Consider the following 24,315-nt stretch of genomic DNA (forward strand, 5'->3'; position numbering starts at 1 on the left):
TTTTATTCATTTATCCATATTTAATTACATAATAATGAAAAATTATGGAAGTACTATAAAATTAAATATATTTATTTCCTTTCATTAAAAAATTATATTTGACTATAATTAATTTAAGTAGTTTAAAATTTATATTTAATTTATTTATATATTAACTTTGAGATAAAGTTTCTCAAATTATATTTATATAAAATTATTAATTATCATTATATACAAAGTTTTAATGAAAAGACAATCATTAAACTATAAATAATCTAAAGGATGGAAGGAAGGAAGAAAATCTAAAAGTTAATCTCATTGACTTAATAGCAAAGTTGAGGTCCGGAAATTTTAATATATCATATATATTCGAGTCTTATTTTATGTAAATAATTTATGGGTTTTCATTCCATATTTAATCTGGTATAAGTCTATAGATATTTTGGTTATAAATCGGATTGTAATTTATGATGATTAATTATATAGTTATTTGAATAAAATTTGTAATTGCAATTATGAATATACTTATGAATTAAAATAAACTTACATGTATTAATTGAAAATTTTCTAAGTTTGAAGCCACCTAGGATGTCATTATCAAATTGGAATTAAAATTAAAGGGTAAACTACACTTAAGGTCACTAAACTATTAGTAAGTTTATGTTTTAGTCACTCAACTTCACACAATTACAAAATGATAACCGAACTATTTGAAAGTTTTCATTTAAGTCATTGGGTTGTTAATTTTTTTTTTTTTTAAGTTTAGCTAATGAGCTCAAGGAGACGATTTGACGATGGGTACTATGGATTAATACCCATCGATGAATAGACAAACATACCTTAGATCCAAGTCGATCTGATGGTCAGTGTCGGAGATCGGAGAAAAAAGTTGTTTAGATTTTGGTTTGCAAATTCGTGACATTCAAAATTGTTTCATGAAAAAAAATTGAATTGCAGAAGAGAATGGAAATGAGAGTTTTTTTATTGGTGCAAGCAGTGCAAATGGAGAAGGCATACAATAACGATTTTAACAACTCAATGATTTAAATAACAACTTTTAAATAGTTTAGTGACTATTTTGTAATCTTTTGAAGTTGAGTGACCAAAACATAAACTTAAAAATAGTTTAGTGACTTTAAATGTAAATTACCTGCTCATGAGCCGAGTCACTTGTCAAAAAACTGGGAAGGTTTGGACAAAAGATGATGCTCGGAAAATGGGCTTGGGTAAAATTTAAGACTTGTTTTCTATATGGGTCGAGCCTTGGGCGAGATTTTTTGGCTCGTGCCCTGCCCAAATATTATGTTATAAAACAATATTATATTAATTATATACGTTAAATAATAATTATATATTTATATTTATATTTATATTAAATCACTAATCCAATAACAATTAACCCATTACCCAAGACCATAAAAAAAACTTACCCAACTAAATAACCCAACCCAAAATATAATATTTTAAAATTTATATTTAATACAATAAAATATTTATTATAGTTATGGTAGTGTTTTTTTAGTATAAATACTTTTTAATATGTTGAAAAACTTTTATTTCAGCATTTTTAGTGCATTTAGTGTATTATATATATTTTAAAAATAATTAAAATAAAAAATTAATCTAAAAAAACCAACTATGAGTTGACCAGGTCAAGCCCGGGTTTACTTTTTTTAAATCAGGCTAAGCTTGAGTAAAAATTAAACCTATTTTTCGAGTTAATCCAAACCCGAACTTAAAAAAAGTGATCTAAATCCATTAACACGATGTGAACCCAGCCCATCCTGACCCACTTGGTTATTTCCTTTGTGTGAACACTAGAAAACGAAAACAAAAAGTTGATAAAGCATAAATTATAAATTAATTTGCTCCATGATTAGGGTTCTTGTGGAACTTATAATTGACTACAAAAGTGCTTTCAACCGCAAAATATTCTTGCTTTTTTGAACGTGTGTTCATACATCTTCAACCATAAAATATTAAAGAAAAAATTAATTGGAAAGCTACAATGATAGCTTAATTAAAGTACTTCATATTTAATGCATGGTAAAATTATTTTAAATGATTCAATAAATTCTTTTGGATAATAATTTTAATTACGGTCATTATCGAGATTTTTCAATAAATTCTAATAATTTTATTTAATATCAATTAATTATAAATACTTAATATTTATTTATAATTAATTATTATATAATTATGTTTAAATAAAGTTATTAGTATTTAATTATAAGTCCTCTGCTATTTTTTGTTTTATTCAATAATAATGTGTCATGTTATTATTCGATGGCAATGCATTATATATTCACTATTTTTTTTCTTTTCTACATTATTGAGGGAAAGCAGTGAGGTGTTTACTTAGAGCTAGCGTGCCTGAACATTTTGTCTTCCAACCAAGGCCGAAGGCAAACGGGTTGGCAGTGGCCTTGGCCCCAAAAATGGTAGATTTACCATTTAGGCTATTAATTTTTTTTTATAAAATTACATGTTAGTATAATGATAAAATTACATACTGACCACCTGAATAATTTATGATTAATCTCTGCCCCATCTAAAGCAATTTTTTGACTCCATCTCTACTTCAAAGTTTATTGGAAACTCAAGGGGATGAAAATGTGACAAGTTCTTGAATGAACGTGCTTTATTGAATGTCTAAAAAGATAAACCATACTAATTACGCATAATTAAGCTCGAACACATAAAGCATTTTATGGGTGAAAATGCTACCACTTGAACCTAACCGTAGACTAAGGGCTAGTTTAGCAATGCTTTTAAAAAGTGATTTTGAAAAGTGACGTGTAAAAGTGCTTTTGAGAAGTGTTTTTAAAAAGTTTGGTTTAAAATTTGATTGTTTAGCATTACTCTTAAAAAGTGCTTTTGAGAAATAAAATGTTTATTTTAGACATGTTATTATCAAGTAACAAATATACATTTAAATAATATTTAAATTAGTTAATATTATTATATTTTAGTAAAAATATAAAAAATTATTATAACTTTGTGTTAATATTTTAATATATGAAATATAAATTTTAAATATTTTAAGCAATAAATATTAATTATTTATAAAATTTAATTAGAATATATAAACTATAATTTAAATATTTAAATATAACCATTAAATATTTGTAATTAGTATTTTAAAAATATTTTTTATTTTAATTAATAATTTTAACACATTTGTAATTAAGCACCAAAAGAAAAAAATAAAAAGTACTATGTTATTGGAGGGGTGAAAAAGTAATTAAGCACTAAAAGTGTTTTTGAGAGAGGAAAAACTAAAAATTTTAGTTTCTACTTTTCAAAAGTACTTCTAAAAAGCTAAAAATTTCAGTCAAAAGCAGCTTGTTTAGCACAACTTTTTTTTCAAAAAGTACTTTTGGAGTAAGAAGTACTTTTTTTAAGCCTCGCAGAACAAGCCCTAAGTCAAGTCCTTCATTAATTAATAAAAAAAGTAAAAATAAAAGAATTTCTATATTAAGTGCTGGTGACCAGCCAACGTGAAAAACACTTTGTTCAAGAAAAGAAGAAAAAGAAAGGGATATCAAATCTTTTTATCAAATCCTTATATCCAAGGGAAATGACAAATTTGGCCCTTTGCATTGCATTATTGCAATTTGCATAGCACTCATGGTCCAAATTGTTCTAGTCTACTCACTTGCTATTAATTATAAAAATAACGTTTTTGTTTAAGCCATTAGGTTGTTAAGTTTTTCTTTTCTTTTTTTAAAGTTTGGGTAGTGAGCTCTAAGCGAAAATTCGATTATTGGTATGATGGATCAGTAACCATCAACGACTAAAAGAACATACATTAGATCTAAGTCGATATGACGATCAGTGTCAAAGATTAGAGAAAAAAGTTGTTTGGATTTTGGTTCGTAGATTCATATCGTTTAAAGTTTTTTTATGAAAAAAACTGAATTGTAGAAGAAAAGAGGAAGGAGTTTTTCAATTGGTATAGGAGGTGTGAACAGAGAAGGCCATACAACAACGATTTTAATATCCCTATGACTTAAATAAAACCTTTCGAATAACTCCATGACCATTTTGTAACCTTTTAAAGTTAAGTGACCAAAATATAAACTTACTAATAACTTAGCAACATAATTAACTCAATTTAATTTCTGCTCTTTTTAACACAATGCGTAAAACTACCCATAGCTCCTCCCCAACCTTCAGCGCACTCGAACTCATATACTCTTGCATTGACAACAATACCTATACTAATCGAACTAAAACTCAGCTAAATTCTTTACTTTTTTTTAGTACAAAGTTCACGTTACAATTTAGGGAAAGGAAAGTTAGAGAAAACAATTGCTTTAAGTGATAAAAAATAAATTATAAATTTTAGAGGGACTAAAGCCCTACCTACCTTCGTATCTACCTCCCTTGAGAAGTTAAGATCAAGACTCGAGCGTAGACTTTAGTGGATAAAAAATTATTTAAATAAAATAAAATATGGAGACTAGACTACTTTAGCAAAAAAATAAACTAGTTGAAGGAATGTTCTTTTTACAATAATTTAGCCTACCCAAAACCTGTGACGTTAAATTTACTTCCAAGACTAGCCCTCGTCTATAAGATCCTTCCTAGTAATGATCTCTATATATTTTCCAAATCTGTTCTCATTGTTCATCATCTTAAGCTTTGATGGTAGCCATGAAAATCACTGGTAATTACACTTTTTCTTTGCTTCCATGTTTAATTCTTTGCATATTTTTTCCCTATCTGGTAGCCATAACCAGCTTCGATTAATTTCAACTGCAATAATGTTTGAAATTATGATGTTAAATTAACTTTCTTTTTGTTTCTCTTTCTTCAGATGTCATGAAGATCATTAATGCTGCAATGATGTTGCTGTTACTAGCATTAATGGCCGCCATTTCAACTGCTTCAGCCGATGAACAAACGTATATAGTTCGTATGGACAAGACACGGATCACAAACACTTACAGTTCCCTTGTTAGTAGTACAAAACCATGGCACCAAGCTGTTCTTGATTCTTTAATTGATGTTTCTTCCATGGAAGCAACACCACCGGAGCTACTGTATTCCTATGAGACCGCCTTGTCTGGTTTCGCCGCAAAGCTGTCTAGTAAACAGTTAGAGTCGTTGAAAAACATGGACGGGTTCATGTCGGCGGTACCTAATAAAATGCTAAGCCTCCACACTACTCGGAGTCCATTGTTTCTTGGCTTAACAGGGATGAAAGGTGAAAAAGGACCATGGAGTGGTTCTAATTTACATTCCGATGTAATAATCGGCGTGGTGGATAGTGGGATATGGCCGGAACATGTTAGTTTCCAAGACCATGGGTTGTCTCCGGTACCGGAAAGATGGAAGGGTGTTTGTGAAAACGGCACTAGATTCTCACCGTCCAATTGTAACAAAAAACTAATCGGTGCTCGTTATTTCTACGGCGGGTATATAGCCGATGGTGGGAAAATCAATGACAAGGAAGAATATAAATCCGCAAGAGATGTATCCGGACATGGCACGCATACGGCTTCGACGGCCGGTGGGGACGTTGTCGAAAATGCGAATCTTTTCGGTTTAGCTAATGGTACGGCGACCGGAATGAGGTACACGGCGAGGATCGCGGCGTATAAAGTATGTTGGCCGGGGTGTACTAGTGTCGATATCTTAGCAGCTATGGTGAAAGCTATTGAAGATGGTGTCGATGTATTGACACTTTCGTTAGGATCCGAGTCCGAGGCCGTGCCGTATTGGCAAGATTACCTTGTTATTGCATCGTATTTGGCTTTTAAAAGTGGGATTTTCGTTGCCTTTAGTGCAGGTAATAGTGGGCCGGACGCGTACACCGTAGTTAACACCGCGCCATGGATCATGACTGTAGCGGCTAGTACTATGGACCGAAGCTTCGTGGCGATTATCAAACTTGGAAACGGAGAAACTTTCGAAGGGTCGTCGTTTTATACTGGTAAGGCCTTAAAGGAATTACCAATTGTGTATGGCAAAACAGCAGGGAATTTAGGTGCTGAATATTGCCTCTCTGGGTCACTTGATCCTAAGCTTGTGAAAGGAAAGATTGTGATTTGCGAACAAGGAATAGTGCGACGGGCCGAAAAAGGCGAGGCCGTAAAATCGGCCGGGGGAGCTGGGATTTTAATACTAAGCCCCGAAGGTGAAGATCTTGCCAATGAGGTGCACGTTTTACCGGACATTTTTCTAGGAGCCATAGCCAGTAAAGCTGTAATCAAGTATTGGAACACAACTAAAGCACCAACAGCTTCCATTGTGTTCAAAGGCACAATGTATGGTAACCAAGCACCGAAAGTCGCAGCATTTTCATCCCGAGGACCGAATTTAGTTGGACCGGACGTGATCAAACCAGATATAACAGCACCAGGAGTCGACATACTAGCAGCATGGCCGGCCGAAACGAGTCCGAGCAGGCTTAAATCTGACAAAAGACGGGTATTATTCAACATAATTTCGGGTACATCGATGTCATGCCCTCACGTTAGTGGCATTGCCGCGCTGATTAAATCGAAGCACAAAGATTGGTCCCCAGCAGCAATCAAATCTGCACTCATGACAACTGCATATACATTAGACAACAAAGGAAAACCAATAGCCGATCTCGCGTTTTACAACTCGGCATCACCTTTTGCTATCGGTTCGGGTCATGTCGATCCCATGAAAGCTACCGATCCCGGTTTAATATACAACATTACCGCCGAGGATTACATAAGTTACTTGTGTAGCTTGCACTATACCGATTCTCAAGTATCCATGTTCGAAGAAGGTTATCAATGTACGCCGACTGAACTAAGGATGCAACCCGGTGACTTGAATTACCCGTCTTTCGCCGTGAATTTCAAACAAAAGGCTCGGAATGTTATGTTTACATACAAAAGGACTGTCACAAATGTTGGGATACCTAAAAGTACATACAAAGTATCAGTTGAAGTACCCAAAGGAGTATCTGTGATTGTGAGTCCTAAAGTTTTGAGTTTTACTGAGTTGAATGAGGAACTGAGTTACGAAGTGAGCTTTACTGGACTGAGTCGAAACAAAACGGTAGCTGGCTCATCATTTGGATCCTTAGTGTGGGTTTCTGGTAATTACAGAGTTCGAAGTCCCATTGCAGTGAGTTGGAAATAGCCATTTGCCTATGTCCCATAGTGGTTCAAAATCCTTGAGATGAATTGCAAGGATTCTCCTTTACTTTTTTTAAAAAAAAATTTTAACCCAAATTTGATCTTTAAATTTGGATGTATGCTTGTTGAAGGGACTAAAGACAATTTTAAATTGGCATAATGATAAATTTAGCTCTTAATTTTTATATTTTTTTATCAATTTGGCCAGGGATGAAGCCAAGAGGTATGCGATGGGAGAACTGAGATAAAACAAAAAAAAAAAATTGACGGGGTCAAAGCTAGAAAAATTGTATTAAAATGACTTGAATTAAAATTTAAGCTTTTAAAAATGGTCAAAATTGCAGTTGTTCCATTTAAAGAAAAGATAAAAGGGACTAAATTGAACAATTGATATTTGAGAGGCCCTATAGTCATAATTATACTATTGGGCAAAGGCCCTGAATTTAACCCTTATTGTATTTAACTGATTTTGGTCCTAGAGTTCCTACAAATATTCAAGTTTGATTATCAATAGTTGATTTGTTTTTTAACAAAAATACACAAAACTTAACTTTTTAAACATTACAGGGCGCATAGTAAATTTTTTAATTTTATCAACTTTTTATAAATTTTTTAAATTCTTAAAATTTTTTAAATAATTTGTTGATGTCAGCATGAAGTATGAGTAAACTGCCACATACATTCTCACGCCAATATTGTTAAAATATTAATGTTTTAGTTAGTATGTTCGTTATAAAAAGCAATTTCTTTTTTCAAAAGGTTAATGGCCGAATTTAGTTAAAAAAACAAATAAGGGTCAAATTGACAAAAGATGTCAACATTGATGGCCAAATTTGTCATTATGCCTTTTAAATTTTTACTCAAGATATCGAGTCCAAGAATATTTTTTTAGGTCAATTTTTACTATTAATCTTTATATCATAGGTAAGTTAGGGATTTAACTCTTTTACTCTAATTTGATCAATTTTAGTTCATGTGCTTTTAAAATTTCAATTTAACTCAAACGGTAATAACTACCCCGTTTAAGTCAAATTTTGCTGATAATCTCTTTCTATGCATTAATTATGGATTTAGTCTCTATTCATCGATTTAATTATTTTTAGTTTATATATATATTTTAAAATTTGAAATTTTAATATTGACCCAAACAATAGCTATATGTAACTCATTAACTAAAATAAGGCGGTGTTTTAAGATATTAACTAAACTAGAAGGATTAAATATCAAATTTCAATTGAATAGAGTGATTAAAACTAGGATTAGACCATAATAAAGCTATCCATGTTTGTAGCCAAATAGAATCCAATGAGGCGAGGATCGATCCTAGCATCACTTTGAAGAAAGGATGTCAGTATCAAATAGGAGTTTAAGGTATAAAAGATTTTATGAAAATTGTTTTTTTATATCTTTCTATGTTTATTTTATAGAAAACAGTTTGGTCAACGGAAAATAAGTCTTTTTTTCAGTAAAATAATTTACCCTTTTAAAAAACAAACGTAAGTTATTTTTCGAAAAAGAGTTCATCCATAGATAATTTTATTTTATATAAAATTAACTTAAATCAAGCTTAATATTACTATATTAATAAGAATTTTATTTTTATTTTAAAATGTTTAAAATTATTAAAATATTAATATAAAATATTATATTTTCAATATTATTAAACATACCTATTTGATTATTTATATTTAGTCATATAATAAATTATTAATATAATTTATTATTTTAATAAATATTTCAATTTTATTTAATAATAAATTTTAAAAATAATAATTTTAAATAATATTCATCACATATTATTGAAAATATTCAACATTAATATTTTAAATAATAATAAATATTTATTACAATTATAAATATATTAATAGGAAATGTTTTGTAGTATAAAGGTTAAAATATGTCATAAGTCTTTATGTACTCTTCACAAATTTGCAATTTAGTCTCTGTACTTTTATTTTCAAGAATTTAGTCCAATTGTTGACATTGTTAAATTTCTTTTGTCAATTTTGTTGATATCACATTTTAAATAAAAATACTCACTTGTTAATCATGCAACTAAAAAATAATGTTGTAATGAACCTAAATTTAACAAAATATTTTTAATATATGCAAAAATAATATAAAATATAAAATTATAGATATAAAATAAACTCAATTAAACAATAAAAAATAAGAAAATCTCGAATGTATGTTTGTTTCATTGAAAAAATTTTATAAAATATTTTTAAGAAATCATCAAACAATGTAAAATATTTTACACAGATTCATCCAAACACTAGAAAATATTAGCTTTTCCAGAAATTATTTTTTAGAAGTCATTTTCGGTGAAACAAACGGAGCCTAAAGTTAAAGGGATAAAGTCATATTTAGTCCCTAAGTTTGGTAAATTTTCTTACTTTGGTTCTTGAATTTTTTGCCATATTAGTTTTTAACTGAATTTATTTTCTCAATTTAGTCTCAGAATTCGGATTCTGTTAAAATATAATGAATCAGTTTAAGAATCAAAGTCTAAATTAGGATTATTATGAACAAAAATAAGTTTAAGGATTAAATTGAAAAAAAATACCAAACCCTGAGAAGACGAAAAAAAGCTGATAAAGTAGTAATTATCAAATAGTTTGGTCCATGATTGCGGGTCTTGGGGTGCTTACGGTTGACTTCAAGAGTGCTTTTTACTGTAAAATATTCCTACTTTTTGAACTGCGTTCATATTTCTTTTAATCAAGAAAGAACAAATGAAATTGAAGAAAAAATAAATTTGGACTAGCTTACTCAACTATTAATAAGTTCACATTTTGGCCATTTATCTTTAAAAAATTATAAAATAATCACTAAACTATTCAAAAATTTCTATTTAAGTTTTTGGGTTGTTAAAATTGTTGTTATATAACCTTCACTATTCGCATCGTCTGCACTAGTCGAAAACTCACATTCCGTTTCTCTTTTACAGTTGAATTTTTTGTTATGAAATAGCATTGAACATTATGAATCTATGAACCAAAATTCAAATATCTTTTTCCTTCGATCTTGACACTAATCATCAAATCTAGAGCTGGCAAACAGGCGCGCTTGGGCGAGCTTACTTCGGATTTAGGTTTTTTAGAGATTGGATCAGCTTGAGCTCGGGATTTCTCGGGCTCGGATTGAGCCGAACGAGCTTTGACTGATTCAGATAATTTTGAAATTTGTAAGTTAAATATTTTAATTTTCAATGTAATAATTCATTTTACTTTTATACAATGACAACACAATTCAAATTTACTTTAAAAAATATAAATTATGTATCTTTAATAAATTTATTTTATATAAAATAATTAAAGTGCTTATTGTAGGTAAAATTTATTGTTTTATAATATTATATGAATTAACGAAAATATCTTTTACTGTTCATTATTATATTATATTGACAATTGAATAATTTTTTTTATCTTTCTTATTAAATTTATAAACTTAATACTCATATTCCAAAATATTTATTCTAAAACTCAAATATATTACACTAAGCTAGACCTGTTTATGGGCTAGGTTACCTGCCCAGACCCGAAGGCCTGTCCGAAATTTGGGAGGGTATGAGTAAAAATATTAGTCCTAAAAAGTGAGCTTGGGCAAAAAAGATAGGCTCGTTTAAGATATGGGTCAAGTTCGGGCCTGAACATTCAAGGTTTGAGCCTCAAGTCCAAGCCTGTCCCATCCCGTTTTTAATTTTATAATACTTTATATTATGGTATTTTTATATATTATGTAATTTATAAGACATTAAAAAAATAAATCTATACTAAATATATAATATTACTCTAATGTAAACATTAAAATAATGTTAAATGACTATATAAAAAATTTCAATAAATTAAAAAAATATTAAAATAAAATATTATAAATATTTTTAAAAAATTAATATGGACGGGTCTAAAATGGGCTTAGACAAAATTTTAAGCCTATAGTTTAGGTTAGGCTAGGACAAACATATGCTTAGGCCCAGCCCGAATCCGATCCTGCCCATGAACACTTCTAAACTAAGCTCAAACTGAAATAAATAATATATTTATTATTACCTAAACTCAAAATAAACTAACTATAGTTAAAATCTCAAGTCCAAAATAAAAAGAAATTAAACTTAATATCTAAATGCAATTTGTAAAAGTTAAAGCTCAATTCAAAATTTAATTTTAAAAAATAATATTTTATGTATTGTTATAATATGTTAATTATTAATGTAATAGTATATATTAATTTGTTATAATATTTTATCATGTAGTACCTAATATATTAATAATATATATGCATCAATGATTAAATATTATAATATCATGTAATATTATATATTTTATTATAATCTATGATATAATAGTATCACATTATTAATCAATTATTATATACTATTGTTTATTAGTATATTGGTTGAAATATGTTCTAAGTCCCTATACTTTTAATACATTTGAAAGTTAGCCTTCCTACTATATTATATAATGTTATATCATATCATGCAGTATATAATATATTAATAGTTTATATATATGCATCAACGATTAAACATTATAATATGACGTAATACTATATCTTTAATTACAATCTATAATATAATAATAGTTATATATAATAGTAGTACATTATATATTATTGTTTATAATTATACTGGTTGAAATATGTTCTAAGTCCCTATACTTTTCATATCATACATTAATAGTTATACATTAGGGCTTGAACTTTTTTCTGTCTAAGTTAGTCATTGAATTTGACGATTGTTCCTATATTAGGGCTTGAACTTAGTAATTATTCCCACATTGGGATCTAAACTTTAGGGGTTTTGAAAAAAATTATTTTGGTATTGAATTTTATTATTAAAATAATTTCATTTCAACGTGCTCTAATATTTCTTTAATAGAAAAAAAAAAGAATAATTCAATTGGAATATCTTGGACAATGGAAATTCTTTGTTGGGATATGCATGTGAACCATCATGACTTAGTGAGTGGCTCCTTTGGCAAGATATGCACGTGACTCATTCCGAAATCACGCTACTCCCCACCAAAATGATAAATTTGTCTATACCATCCTTCAAATTTTATAAAATCACAAGTTAATATAATAATAAAATTATATATTCACCCTTCAAAAATTATTATTTGTTTTTAACCTCCTAAAATAATTTTCTACTTCTCTAAAATTTGGTCATTATTATCAAGTCACATGAGACTTTTTGATAACATATGCATGCGAGCCATCATTAAGCCATGTTAAGACGTACTTATAACATATAGAAATTATGTATTTAAAGTAAAATGAGATATTTAAAAAATATATAATAAATAATAAAACGTATAGTTTGAAACTAATTAATAATAACACATGCAATATGTACGATATTAAAATGCACTGTAATTATTTATAATGATTTCATCATCAATCTTGAGTTGATGTCGAGTTAACTTGTGACACCAACTCAATCAATAACATTCTTAATACTAAGAAATTCTATCACATGCATACGTGTGTGGACACCAATTCAGTCAGAGATTTTATTAATAGTATGAATATATAATTGATTGAAGTAATAGAATGCGCATAATAAAATTAAAATGTATAAAATAATCAAAATAAAATTTAGTTTAGTGGTAAATTTAAGGTTTAGGTTTAAATTCTGAAATTTGCATACTTTTTATTTTTATTTAAATTAAAAGACTAAAGTAAATAATATAAATTATTTTAAACATGGAAGGACATTTTATAATTTTTCTAAGGTGTCGATTGACTCGTGGCACTAACTTAATCAAGGATTTTTATTAATAGTACAGATATATACAATAGATTGAGATAATAAAGTGTCCATAATATAATTAAGATAAAGCTTTGGTTGACTGATAAAAGTTAAAATTTTATTGGTGAAAATGATATAGATTTAAGTCCCACCATTTGTTGATGGCCAAAAAAAAAATCCCACCATATGCTTTTTTTTTATTGTTTTATAAAAACAAAAGCACTAAAGTACCATTGAATAAAATAATTTATTTTGGGTTAAATTTTGTTATTAGTCTCTTTATTTTACGAAAGTTGTGGATTTAGTCCTGTATTTTTGAATTTATCAATTTTAGTCTCTATACTTTTTGAATTTTGAAATTTTAATCTAGGCCAAACAATAGCCGTTAAATCTATTTGGTTAAATTCAATTACTAAATTTGTAGTATGCATATAGTTGTAAATTTGGTCCATATTCTCCAATTAAATCATTCTAAGTCCCTATACTTTTCAAATTTTAAAATTCGGTTCGACGCATATGATAGTCGTTAATTCATTAACAAGATTTTTAGTTAGTAATATGTGGAAATAATAAGTTGATATAGCATTTCACATATGATAATATGTTAGGCGATCGATTTTAGAAATAATGAACTTAACTTAATGAATTTAATAGTTATAATTTTGTGGATATTAAAATTTTAAAATTTAAAAATACAAAGATTAAAAATGACCAAATTAAAATAAATGGATTATACCCACAACTTTTTCAAAACATATAGACTAAATTTTACATAAAAAATATTTTCGTAATTATTTAAAGATGACAACCATGCTTTGCTTTCATGTCTTATTTGACACCATATCCCGAGTTTGAATCTCGGCATCCCTTTCTTTACCTTTCAAATAAAAATTAATTAATTTTTCATTAAAAAGATAAATTAAATGTAAAGGATAAAGCACACATTTTGGATATAATAAAATATAGAGGCTAATTTTTTTATTTTTATTAAAAATAATCTTCTTTATTCGCATCTAACGCATCAATCGATAGCTCTTATTTTTTTTCTCTTCTATAATTTAACTTTTTTTCATGAAATAGCTTTCTACGTTATTTAATTTGTAAAATAAAATCTAAACATCTTTCTTCTCTATTTTTCGATATTGTTGTCAAATTGAATTAGATTTAAAGTATGTTCTTTTACTTGTATGGATACTTATCTATTGTACAGATCATCAAATTGTGGTTTAATGTTTATTAATCGGAATATAATTTTTTTTAAATAATTTAGTGACTTAAATCAAAATTTTAAAATAGGGTGAGAGGGTATAACTGTTAAGCCTAACCATATCCAAAACATGCTATATTAATATAGCTTCAAAGCTTTGCCTTATCCCTACCAGTAGTTTGACTATATGCAGCATTAACTGTTCAATTTCTTCAGCTATCATGAGGATCTTGAATGCTGCAATAATGTTGCTGTTACTAGCATTAATGGCCGCCATTTCAACTGCTTCAACCGACAAACAAGCGTATATAGTTCGTATGGACAAGACAAAGATCACCAACACTTTCAGTTCCCTTGTTAGTATTACTAAACCATGGCACCAAGCTGTCCTTGAGTCTTTAGCTGATGGTGATGAACTCGAAGCCACACCACCGGAGCTACTGTATTCCTATGAAACCGCCTTGTTTGGTTTCGCCGCAAAGCTGTCTAGTAAACAGTTAGAATCGTTGAAAAACATGGACGGGTTCATGTCTGCGGTACCTGATAAAATGCTAAGCCTCCACACTACTCGGAGTCCATTCTTTCTTGGCTTAACAGGGAAGAAAGGGAAAAATGGACCATGGAGTGGTTCTAATTTAAATTCCGATGTAATAATCGGTGTGGTGGATAGTGGGATTTGGCCGGAACATGTTAGTTTCCGAGACCATGGATTATCTCCGGTACCAGAAAGATGGAGGGGTACTTGTGAAAAAGGTACTAAATTCTCACCGTCGAATTGTAACAAGAAACTAATCGGTGCTCGGTATTTCTACGGTGGGTATCTCGCCGCTGGTGAGAAAATCAATGAAACAAATGAATATGTATCTACAAGAGATGCATCTGGTCATGGTACACATACGGCTTCAACAGCAGGTGGGAATTTCGTGGAACAAGCTAATCTTTTCGGCGTGGCTAATGGTTCGGCTGCCGGAATGAGGTACACGGCAAGGATAGCAGCTTATAAAGTATGTTGGCCGGGATGTTCAACCATTGATATTTTAACAGCTATGATGAAAGCCATTGAAGATGGTGTTGATGTGTTGACATTGTCATTAGGTTCAACATCTGAAGCTGTCCCTTATTGGCAAGATTACATTGCTATAGCATCATATTTTGCTTTTAAAAGTGGGATCTTTGTGGCCTTTAGTGCAGGTAATAGTGGACCGTGGGCGTACACGGCGGTTAACACCGCGCCATGGATCATGACTGTAGCGGCTAGTACTATAGATCGAAGCTTCCCAGCAATTATCAAGCTTGGAAACGGAGAAACCTTCGAAGGGTCGTCGTTTTATACCGGTAAGGCCTTAAAGGGATTACCAATTGTGTACGGCAAAACTGCAGGTGTTACAGGTGCTGCACATTGTATCCCTGGTACACTTAATCCTAAGCTTGTGAAAGGCAAATTAGTGATTTGTGAACCAGGAGACGAATATATGACGCAGACCGAACGAGGGGAGCAAGTGAAATTGGCCGGCGCTGCTGGGATTTTAGTAATGAGTACGGTCGGTGAAGATCTTGCAAATGAACCTCATGTTTTGCCTGATATTTTATTAGGTACTTCAAGTAGTAAAGCTGTGATTAAGTATGTGAACTCAACTAAAGCACCCATAGGCACCATTGTGTTCAAAGGCACAACGTATGGTAACCGTGCACCGAAACTCGCTGCATTTTCATCGAGAGGACCGAATTTAGCCGGTCCGGATGTGATCAAACCGGATATAACAGCGCCGGGAGTGGATATCCTAGCAGCATGGCCGGCTGAGACGAGTCCCAGCACACTCGAGTCTGATAAAAGAAGGGTATCATTCAACATAGTGTCTGGTACATCAATGTCGTGCCCTCATGTTAGTGGCATTGCTGCGTTGATTAAATCGAAGCACAAAGATTGGTCCCCAGCAGCAATCAAATCTGCACTCATGACAACCGCATATACCATAGACAACAAGGGAAAACCTATAAGCGATCTTAAATCTCATGCCTTGGCAACTCCTTTCGGTATCGGTTCGGGTCATGTCGATCCAATCAAAGCTTCTGATCCCGGTTTAATCTATGATATCACCGCGGACGATTATATAAGTTACTTATGTAGCCTCAAGTATAATGAGTCACAAATAGCCTTGTTTGAAGAGGGTTTCATAGAATGTAAGAAGGAGCAATTGGCGATGCAACCCGGTGACCTGAATTACCCGTCTTTCGCCGTGAACTTCAATCGAAAGGCTCGGAATGTTACGATCACATACAAAAGGACTGTTACAAATGTTGGGATACCTAAAAGTACATATAAAGTATCAGTTGAAGCACCCAAAGGAGCATATGTGATTGTAAGGCCTAAAGTATTGAGTTTTAAGAAGTTGAATCAGAAACTGAGTTACAAAGTGAGTTTCATTGGACTGAGTCGAAAGAAACCGGTTGTTAACTCAGCATTTGGTTCCTTAATGTGGGTTTCTGGTAATTACAGAGTTAAAAGTCCCATTGCAGTGACTTGGAAATAGCCTGTTGTCACCATGGACTGATATATTATCAATGTATTGATTGTTGAAGGAAAATAAAGTAAATTTTCAGTAAATGAATTAGCAACTCTTATTTGCGTCAAGATTAAAATTTCAAAAAATTCAAAAAGTATAAAGACTTAGAATGATCCGGTTCGATAACATGTATTAAATCTATAACTATACCTATAATATAGGAGTAACAATTGAATTTAAACGAAAATATTTAATTACTACTATTTAGGTCAGAATAAAATTTTAAAATTCAAAAAGCGCATAAACTAAAATTGAATAGTTTAAAAGTATAAAACTAAAATTAAACAAATAAAAGTACAAAAGTTAAATTCAGTATAAGACTAATATCATAATTTAATATTTTCTTTTTACTATTTTTGCTAGATTCTTTGGCCCAAACTCTAAGAGGGCTTTTAAAATCAATGTTTTTAAAATCGGATAGGTTGTTGAATCGGTTAAATCATTGGTTCGATTAATTTGATTTAAAAAATTATTAAAGTTCAAAAATATTTAAAAACTCAATTCAACTGGTTTTTTAATCGCTTCAACTAGTTTGTATGTACTGGTTTTCTGTCTTATCAATTCAAGGCCATTGTTCGAACTGGTACCTGATTTTTGGTTCAACTGGTTGATCTGATTCAGTTCAAACATCATTGCCCTAAACTTAACAATGATAGTGTATCTAACATAACACAGTAAAAGCACCATAGAGGCCTTTGTACTAGCTAGTAGTCAGTTTGTATTTTACTATCTTTACTAAAAAAAATAGGCAAATTAGTCTTTGTACATTGGATCAAAGAGAAAATTGGTCATCTTGTTAAAAATTTCATTCATTTCTATTATTAAAAATTTGTCCCTATACGCCAAAATGAGATAGCGTGGCATCCCATGCGTAACTGTCTGGTTATTTTGTCAGTCATGTCAGTTTTTAACATTAGAAATTGATGAAATTTTTAATAGAAAGGATCAATTTACTCTTTGATTTAACTCACAGAGTTTAATTTACCTATTTTTTGAATAAAAAATAAAATATAATTCAACTCTTAATACAAAAACTGTCATAATACTTTTACTCAAGGACGAAGCCAGAAAATATTTTTAGGGGGGTCGAAATGAAATTTTAATTTTTAATAGTCTATATATTTATAATTTTTAAAATATTAAATTAAATTTTCATAATTTTAGTAGGAGGAGACTAAAGTGTAATTTTACTTTTACTAATTTAAAATTTTAAAAATTTTTAAAAGACCAAAACACCAACCACTTTCTGCAAAACCCCCCCAAAAACCACTGTTTTCTGCACCCACCACCCCCACTAATGGGGTTTCTAATAATATTTTGGGGAACCCATATCTCAAAATGAAACTATTTCATAATGCACACACTTGCAATATGGAATCTGAAATAAAATAGCAACCCGCACCACCTTGTCTTGTTTTTAACCCATTTTAGGGACTTATTTGATCTTTATAGCGCCCCAAGTGATATGTTGATCCAACCAAAAAGATTCTCCATTAACTTGGTTGGTTTTCAATGCACAAGCTTTAGATGTTAATGCTCCATTAACTTAGTTCTGCCCTAACCCTAATGATTAAAGAATTCAGCACCACAGCAAAAAAGTAACCATCACCCTATCCAAAACCATTGAAACCCATTATCATGACAAAAGCTACACATGCCATAGCCTAATATAAACTCATATGAATATACTCATATCACACCCACACATTAGAATTGTTCATTGACTGCGTTGCCTTCATTTTATATTTATTCAAGTTTTACTTTGATCAAAATATGAGTCTAAAATTTTGTTCAAATCCATCCATGTTTACTAATATTTAACCCGAATTCATTTTAAGCCCGTTAATATTATTTTTGTAAAAAAATTAAAAATCATATCTATGTTATTTTAATTGAATATTTAATAATTTTATATATTTTTATTTATTAAAATTTTATATATAATTGTCTTTTAACATTTTAAATGTTTATATAATAGTAATATTATACATTACTTAATTTTTATGTATTATAAATTACATAATATAAAACATTACAAACTTAAAAAAGGTCAAATCAGACTTAAAACCAAGCTCGACCCATATTTTAAATAGGCCTAATTTTGTTTGCCCAAACACATTTTTGAAGTTTAATATTTTTGCTCAAACACTTCCAAATTTCAGACCTAAGCCGATAGATCGACCCATAGACAGGTCTAGCACACACTATGTCTACAGTAGGGATAGACTTACACTACACATGTATATATTACATCCAAAGGGAATTGTCCGAATAAAGATCTACCTACATCACATATGCACACATAGTAGGGACATACCCACACCACAAACGCACACAATACGTTCACGGTAGAGATATACCCACACCACATATGAACAAACGGTAGAAACATACACATACTATACATGTATACACTACGTTCAAAGAAAGTTACTCGAATAAAAGCCTACCTCTTATTTTGAAGACTCAAAATCCAAGTAAATTTTATGGGTGAATAGCGAAACGGATTACACGGTTTTGGTCCCACTCTCCATACCTTTTCGTTTTCCATAGGTAATGTTAGCTTTGATTCCAAATCCCTCCAATCCATTTTTATAAGCGTGCACCCTTTTTTATCAAATAAAAGAGTAACATAAAGAGAAAAAGGTCTGGAAACACTATTGGTTGTATAATGATTAATGATGAGGATGATAAGCATTGATGTTAATGCACCATTCTATGTGGGAGGCAACCCACCACACTTGGGGAGGGTGCCATTTCAAGCTAGTTAAATCCACCAACTTTTGCCTATATATGAACCCTCTCTTGGTTGGTTATTTTCATACCCCTATTAAGTTCCCTTCTCATTCACTTTTCAACAATGGAAACAGGTGATTTTCTTGTCTTTCAATGGAGCACATAGCTCATATTACAGTCTTTATATTTCTTATATTTCTCAGTTTCCATTCTTTTTTTTCTTTTATGATCAATTTTTGGTCAAATTGTGGGTTTGGTCCCTCTACTATATACTCAAAATTGAGATTTAATCCATGTATTTTAGTTTGGCATAATTTAATTCTTTATTTTTATAATATCATTTGTTAGTCCAAAGTACTATTAGCTACTCCAATTAAAATAGACATAAATGTTCTTTTAAATCATTATTTTTATTTAAAATAAAATCAAAAGTTGTTTGATTGAGTTTTAGCTCGATCGGTATCAATTGCCAGTACAGGAGAATGTGGGTTCGAGTGTGCTGAAGCGCATTATCCTCTTATTTAAGGGTTTGGGAGGAGCTGTAGATAGTTTTAAACGTTATATATATATATATATATCTAATAAGAACATATTAATGTTAAAAAAAATCAGAAGTTACGATTTTTTTAAAAATCCAATTAGATTTTAACTGAAATAATTATCCATATTATTTATTAAGGGATAAAATTATGGTAAATTAAAGTACAAGGATTAAATACCAATTTTGAGTGTTGTAGAGGGACCAGAACCAGAATTTGACCATTCTTTTTCTATTTTTTTTCCTTCCTCTGCATATCTCTTCTTTCTGGTTTCATCTTCTGCGGTAAAAGTACATGGAGTTCTCTATAATAGGAGTCAAATTACATTTTACTCACTTTATTCAAAAACTGGATTGAATTTTTAACAGCCTACTCCTATTTCAAGGGTCTCTATGGCTCTTTTACACAGCTTCTGTTCATACTCATGGATTACATTGGCTATTATGCTGTTTTGTTCTTGAATCTTCACTTACTTCATATATATATACACACACATAGGATAATTATTCTATGTATGTATGTATGTGAAAAAATCTAACATGTATGATTTTTAATGATTTATTTGGTTTTCTCTATAATTGCAGCAACCATGATGTGCAAAACAGCCATGTTAATGTTGATCTTCATAGTGACACCGTCAAATGCATCGATGAATATGCAGACATATATAGTTCACATGGACAGGACCAAGATGACAACAACAACCTCGGATCGATGGTACGAATCAGTGATCGAATCCGTCAATGAACTCTTCGATCAAGAAGATCACGAGTCCGAAAAACCCGAGCTAGTTCATGTCTACAAAACAGCTATATCTGGTTTTGCTGCAAAGCTATCAACTAAACAAGTAGAATCATTGAAAAGACTAAATGGTTTCATCTCTGCTACACCTGATGAAATGTTGGCGTTACACACTACGCATTCGCCTCAATTTCTAGGCTTAGAACCGGGGAAAGGGCTCTGGAGTGGTTCGAATTTGGAGTCTGACGTGATAATTGGTGTCGTGGATTCCGGAATTTGGCCGGAACATGTTAGTTTCAACGACATTGGTATGTCTCCGGTACCATCGAAATGGAAAGGTGAATGTGAGGAAGGTACGAAGTTTTCGAAATCCAATTGTAATAAGAAACTCATTGGTGCCAGAGCATTTTTTGAAGGTTACGAGGCCGCGGTTGGTAAAATCAACGAAACGGAAGATTATCGATCTGCAAGAGATGCGGAAGGGCATGGGACACATACTGCGTCAACTGCAGCCGGTAATCTTGCACACGCGAGTATTTTCGGTTTGGCCAAGGGTTTAGCTGGTGGAGTGAGGTACACAACGAGGATCGCGGTATATAAAGCGTGTTGGTCTCAAGGTTGTGCTAGCTCTGATATACTTGCTGCCATAGACCAAGCTATTGCCGACGGTGTCGACGTGTTGTCACTCTCTTTAGGTGGTTCCGCTAAGCCTTATCATAGCGATCTGATTGCAATAGGCGCATTTCAAGCGATTAAAAATGGCATTTCCGTTTCGTGCTCTGCTGGTAATTCAGGTCCTTCGAGTTCAACCGTTTCTAATACCGCGCCATGGATTATGACCGTGGGTGCTAGCTACCTCGATCGGAGCTTCGAAGCTATTGTCGAGCTTGGAGACAGACAAATTTTCGAGGGTTCATCGTTATATATCGGCAAAGCATTAAAGCAATTACCCCTGTTTTATGGTGATCAAAGAGCCGCATTTTGTATTGACGGCTCACTCAAGAAAAACCTTGTGAAAGGCAAAATCGTAATTTGCCAAAGGGGAATTACGAGTCGAGCCGAGAAAGGGGAAGTAGTAAAATCGGCCGGAGGTGCCGGAATGTTACTTATAAACTCGGTAAATGAAGGTGAAGAACTTTTCGCTGACGCACACGTTTTACCGGCTTCTGCATTAGGAGCCATTGCGGGCAAAGCAATCAAAGCCTACCTCAACTCAACTAACAAACCAACTGCGTCAATCACATTCAAAGGAACAGTTTACGGCAAGCCAGCACCATTAATGGCAGCATTTTCGTCACGAGGACCGAACCGTGTTGGATTAGACTTATTAAAACCCGACGTAACCGCACCGGGGATGAACATATTAGCCGCCTGGCCACCTTCAACTAGTCCAACACAACTAAAAAGTGACAAAAGGACAGTCCTTTTCAACATTGCTTCAGGCACATCAATGTCTTGCCCACATGTAAGCGGCTTAGCCGCACTTCTTAAATCAGTACACAAAGATTGGTCCCCGGCCGCAATCAAATCGGCACTTATGACGACCGCATACGTCCACGACAACTTGAACCGACACATCCTCGATGTTGCTTTTAGTACACCAACCAACGCCACACCTTTCGCATACGGTTCGGGACATGTGGACCCCCAAAAAGCTTCTGATCCGGGATTAATTTACGACATTACCCCGCAAGATTATCAAAATTACTTGTGCACATTAAATTATTCAGCTTCCGATATGGCATTATTTGCAGGGGATGGTTTTAAGTGCCCTAAAGCTTCTTCAACCATGGAACCAGGTGACTTGAATTACCCTACATTTGCAGTGAACTTCAAAAAAAACAGCAAAAGCAACATTGTAACCTTAAAAAGGACAGTAACCCATGTTGGGATTCCTAATGTTACGTACACAGTACAAATGAATGAACCAGATGGGGTGTCAGTGATGGTCGAGCCACAGGTTTTGAGGTTCAAAAAACCAGGCGAGAAGCTTAGTTATAAGGTTACTTTCATGCAAAAGAAAGGGTTTATGGTCCAAGGTGGTTCCTTTGGGGTTTTAGAATGGGTGTATTTGAATATGTACCATGTTAGAAGCTCAATTGCAGTGACTTGGATTTAGATGTTGAATTTGTTAGGTTTCAACATGAAAAAAAGAGAGAAGGAAATTTCGATGGTTTTCTAACCATTAAAAGAATGATATTTGATTGTGTCAACCATTAATAAAATATTTGCATAAAAATAATTTTAGTCTTTTAACGTTTATATCTTTTGTTAATTTGACACTTATTTTTTAAAAAATTGAATTTAACTCTCAACATTTTAAAAAGAGTTGAATTACTTTTTTTAATGAAAATATTGACTAAAACGTTAAAATTTTAAATATGGCGTATGCATGGCAATTCACGAGAGTTTCATGATATTCTTTTAAAATTTTATGAACTATTTATAATTTTTTAAATTTTGATTTTTTTATAATTCTTAAATATTATTGATGTAACATATAAGATAAATAATATCATGTCAACATGAAGCGCACGTGAATTACTATGCGGGTTGTCATGCCAACATCATTAAAAAATTAATCTTTTAACTAACATTTCCTAAAGAAACGATTTCACTCTTTTTGAAAGGTTAATGTCTAAATCTAATTAAAAAAAGAATAAGGGTCACATTAATAAAATATGTAAACATTAAAGGGATAAATTTATCATTATGCCTAAAATGTTGGACTTGTATTTCATATTTCATATTTTGCCAAAAATGCAGAGCTATAAATTTATGGTTAAATTATGGTTTGGGTCCTTCTACTGCTTTTAAATTTGAGATTTAATCTATGTATCTTAATTTGATAAATTAAAATATGTCATTAGTCACTATACCTTAACAACATTTGTTGTAACACCCCATACCTGACCCGGTTGTCGGGCCCAAGCTACGAGATGCTATGACTATCAATTTAATAAATTTAATATATTTTCTAACATTTAAACATTTAAATACGTAATTAAATAACATTCAAGTATATAATGTATTACACAATCATTTTTGGGTTCTACATGAGCTTACGAAAACTCTTTTGTTAACCCGAACTTGAATTAGGACCAAATTGTAAAGTTTTGAAAATTCAGAGTCAATGTCGCGACTTCACAATCTCCACGTCGTGACGTCGCCAACTCTGTAAGTCACGTCGCGACTTCGAACACACTGATGTCGCGACATCACTCATTGTTGGCAACATGTTGCGACGTTGGACGTTTGTGGTCGTGACGAGGTCCCATTTTTGGCAAAAATACCATTTTGGTTCCATTTCAAGATATGCCATGCTACCTGTTTGATTCATACCATCTTATACTATCAAAACCAAGTCAAGTTCATACCATTTTATATCAAACAAATCATCTAACTAATTCCAACTCAAACATGATCTTAATCTATTCAAAACCAATTCATGACATTACATGCATTCAAATACCAAATTTTACCTATGCCAAAACCTATTAGGACATGTTATTCAACTTCAATACATACAATTTTTCACATTATACACATCAATGGCTTATGGGCCTTTAGCATGAACATCAACAATCAAGTATAAATCACATATTACAAGCATACTTCTAAGCATCAATTCCACATGCCAAACATGTAATTATAGATAATCACTTACTCT

The 24,315-nt window shown here is 31.5% G+C and overlaps 3 protein-coding genes across 3 annotated transcripts; all 3 read left to right on the plus strand.

Annotated features, from left to right (window-relative positions):
- The first annotated feature begins 4,485 nt into the window (after positions 1-4,485).
- Positions 4,486-7,288, plus strand: LOC105763815 (subtilisin-like protease SBT1.1). The gene is made up of 2 exons (XM_012582182.2): positions 4,486-4,651; positions 4,802-7,288. Exons 1-2 carry the CDS (start codon positions 4,630-4,632, stop codon positions 7,105-7,107), a joined length of 2,328 nt encoding a protein of 775 aa, XP_012437636.1. The 5' UTR covers positions 4,486-4,629; the 3' UTR covers positions 7,108-7,288.
- Positions 7,289-14,191: 6,903 nt separating this feature from the next.
- Positions 14,192-16,670, plus strand: LOC105763816 (subtilisin-like protease SBT1.1). Its single transcript, XM_012582183.2, has one exon. It carries the CDS (start codon positions 14,287-14,289, stop codon positions 16,594-16,596), a length of 2,310 nt encoding a protein of 769 aa, XP_012437637.1. The 5' UTR covers positions 14,192-14,286; the 3' UTR covers positions 16,597-16,670.
- Positions 16,671-19,344: 2,674 nt separating this feature from the next.
- On the plus strand, positions 19,345-22,887 carry LOC105763814 (subtilisin-like protease SBT1.1). The gene is made up of 2 exons (XM_012582181.2): positions 19,345-19,499; positions 20,489-22,887. The coding sequence occupies exons 1-2, from the start codon at positions 19,490-19,492 to the stop codon at positions 22,762-22,764; spliced, it is 2,286 nt and encodes a 761-aa protein (XP_012437635.1). The 5' UTR covers positions 19,345-19,489; the 3' UTR covers positions 22,765-22,887.
- Positions 22,888-24,315: the final 1,428 nt, after the last annotated feature.

This window comes from Gossypium raimondii, chromosome 12 (assembly GCF_025698545.1).
Source record: "Gossypium raimondii isolate GPD5lz chromosome 12, ASM2569854v1, whole genome shotgun sequence".
Lineage (NCBI taxonomy): Eukaryota > Viridiplantae > Streptophyta > Magnoliopsida > Malvales > Malvaceae > Gossypium > Gossypium raimondii.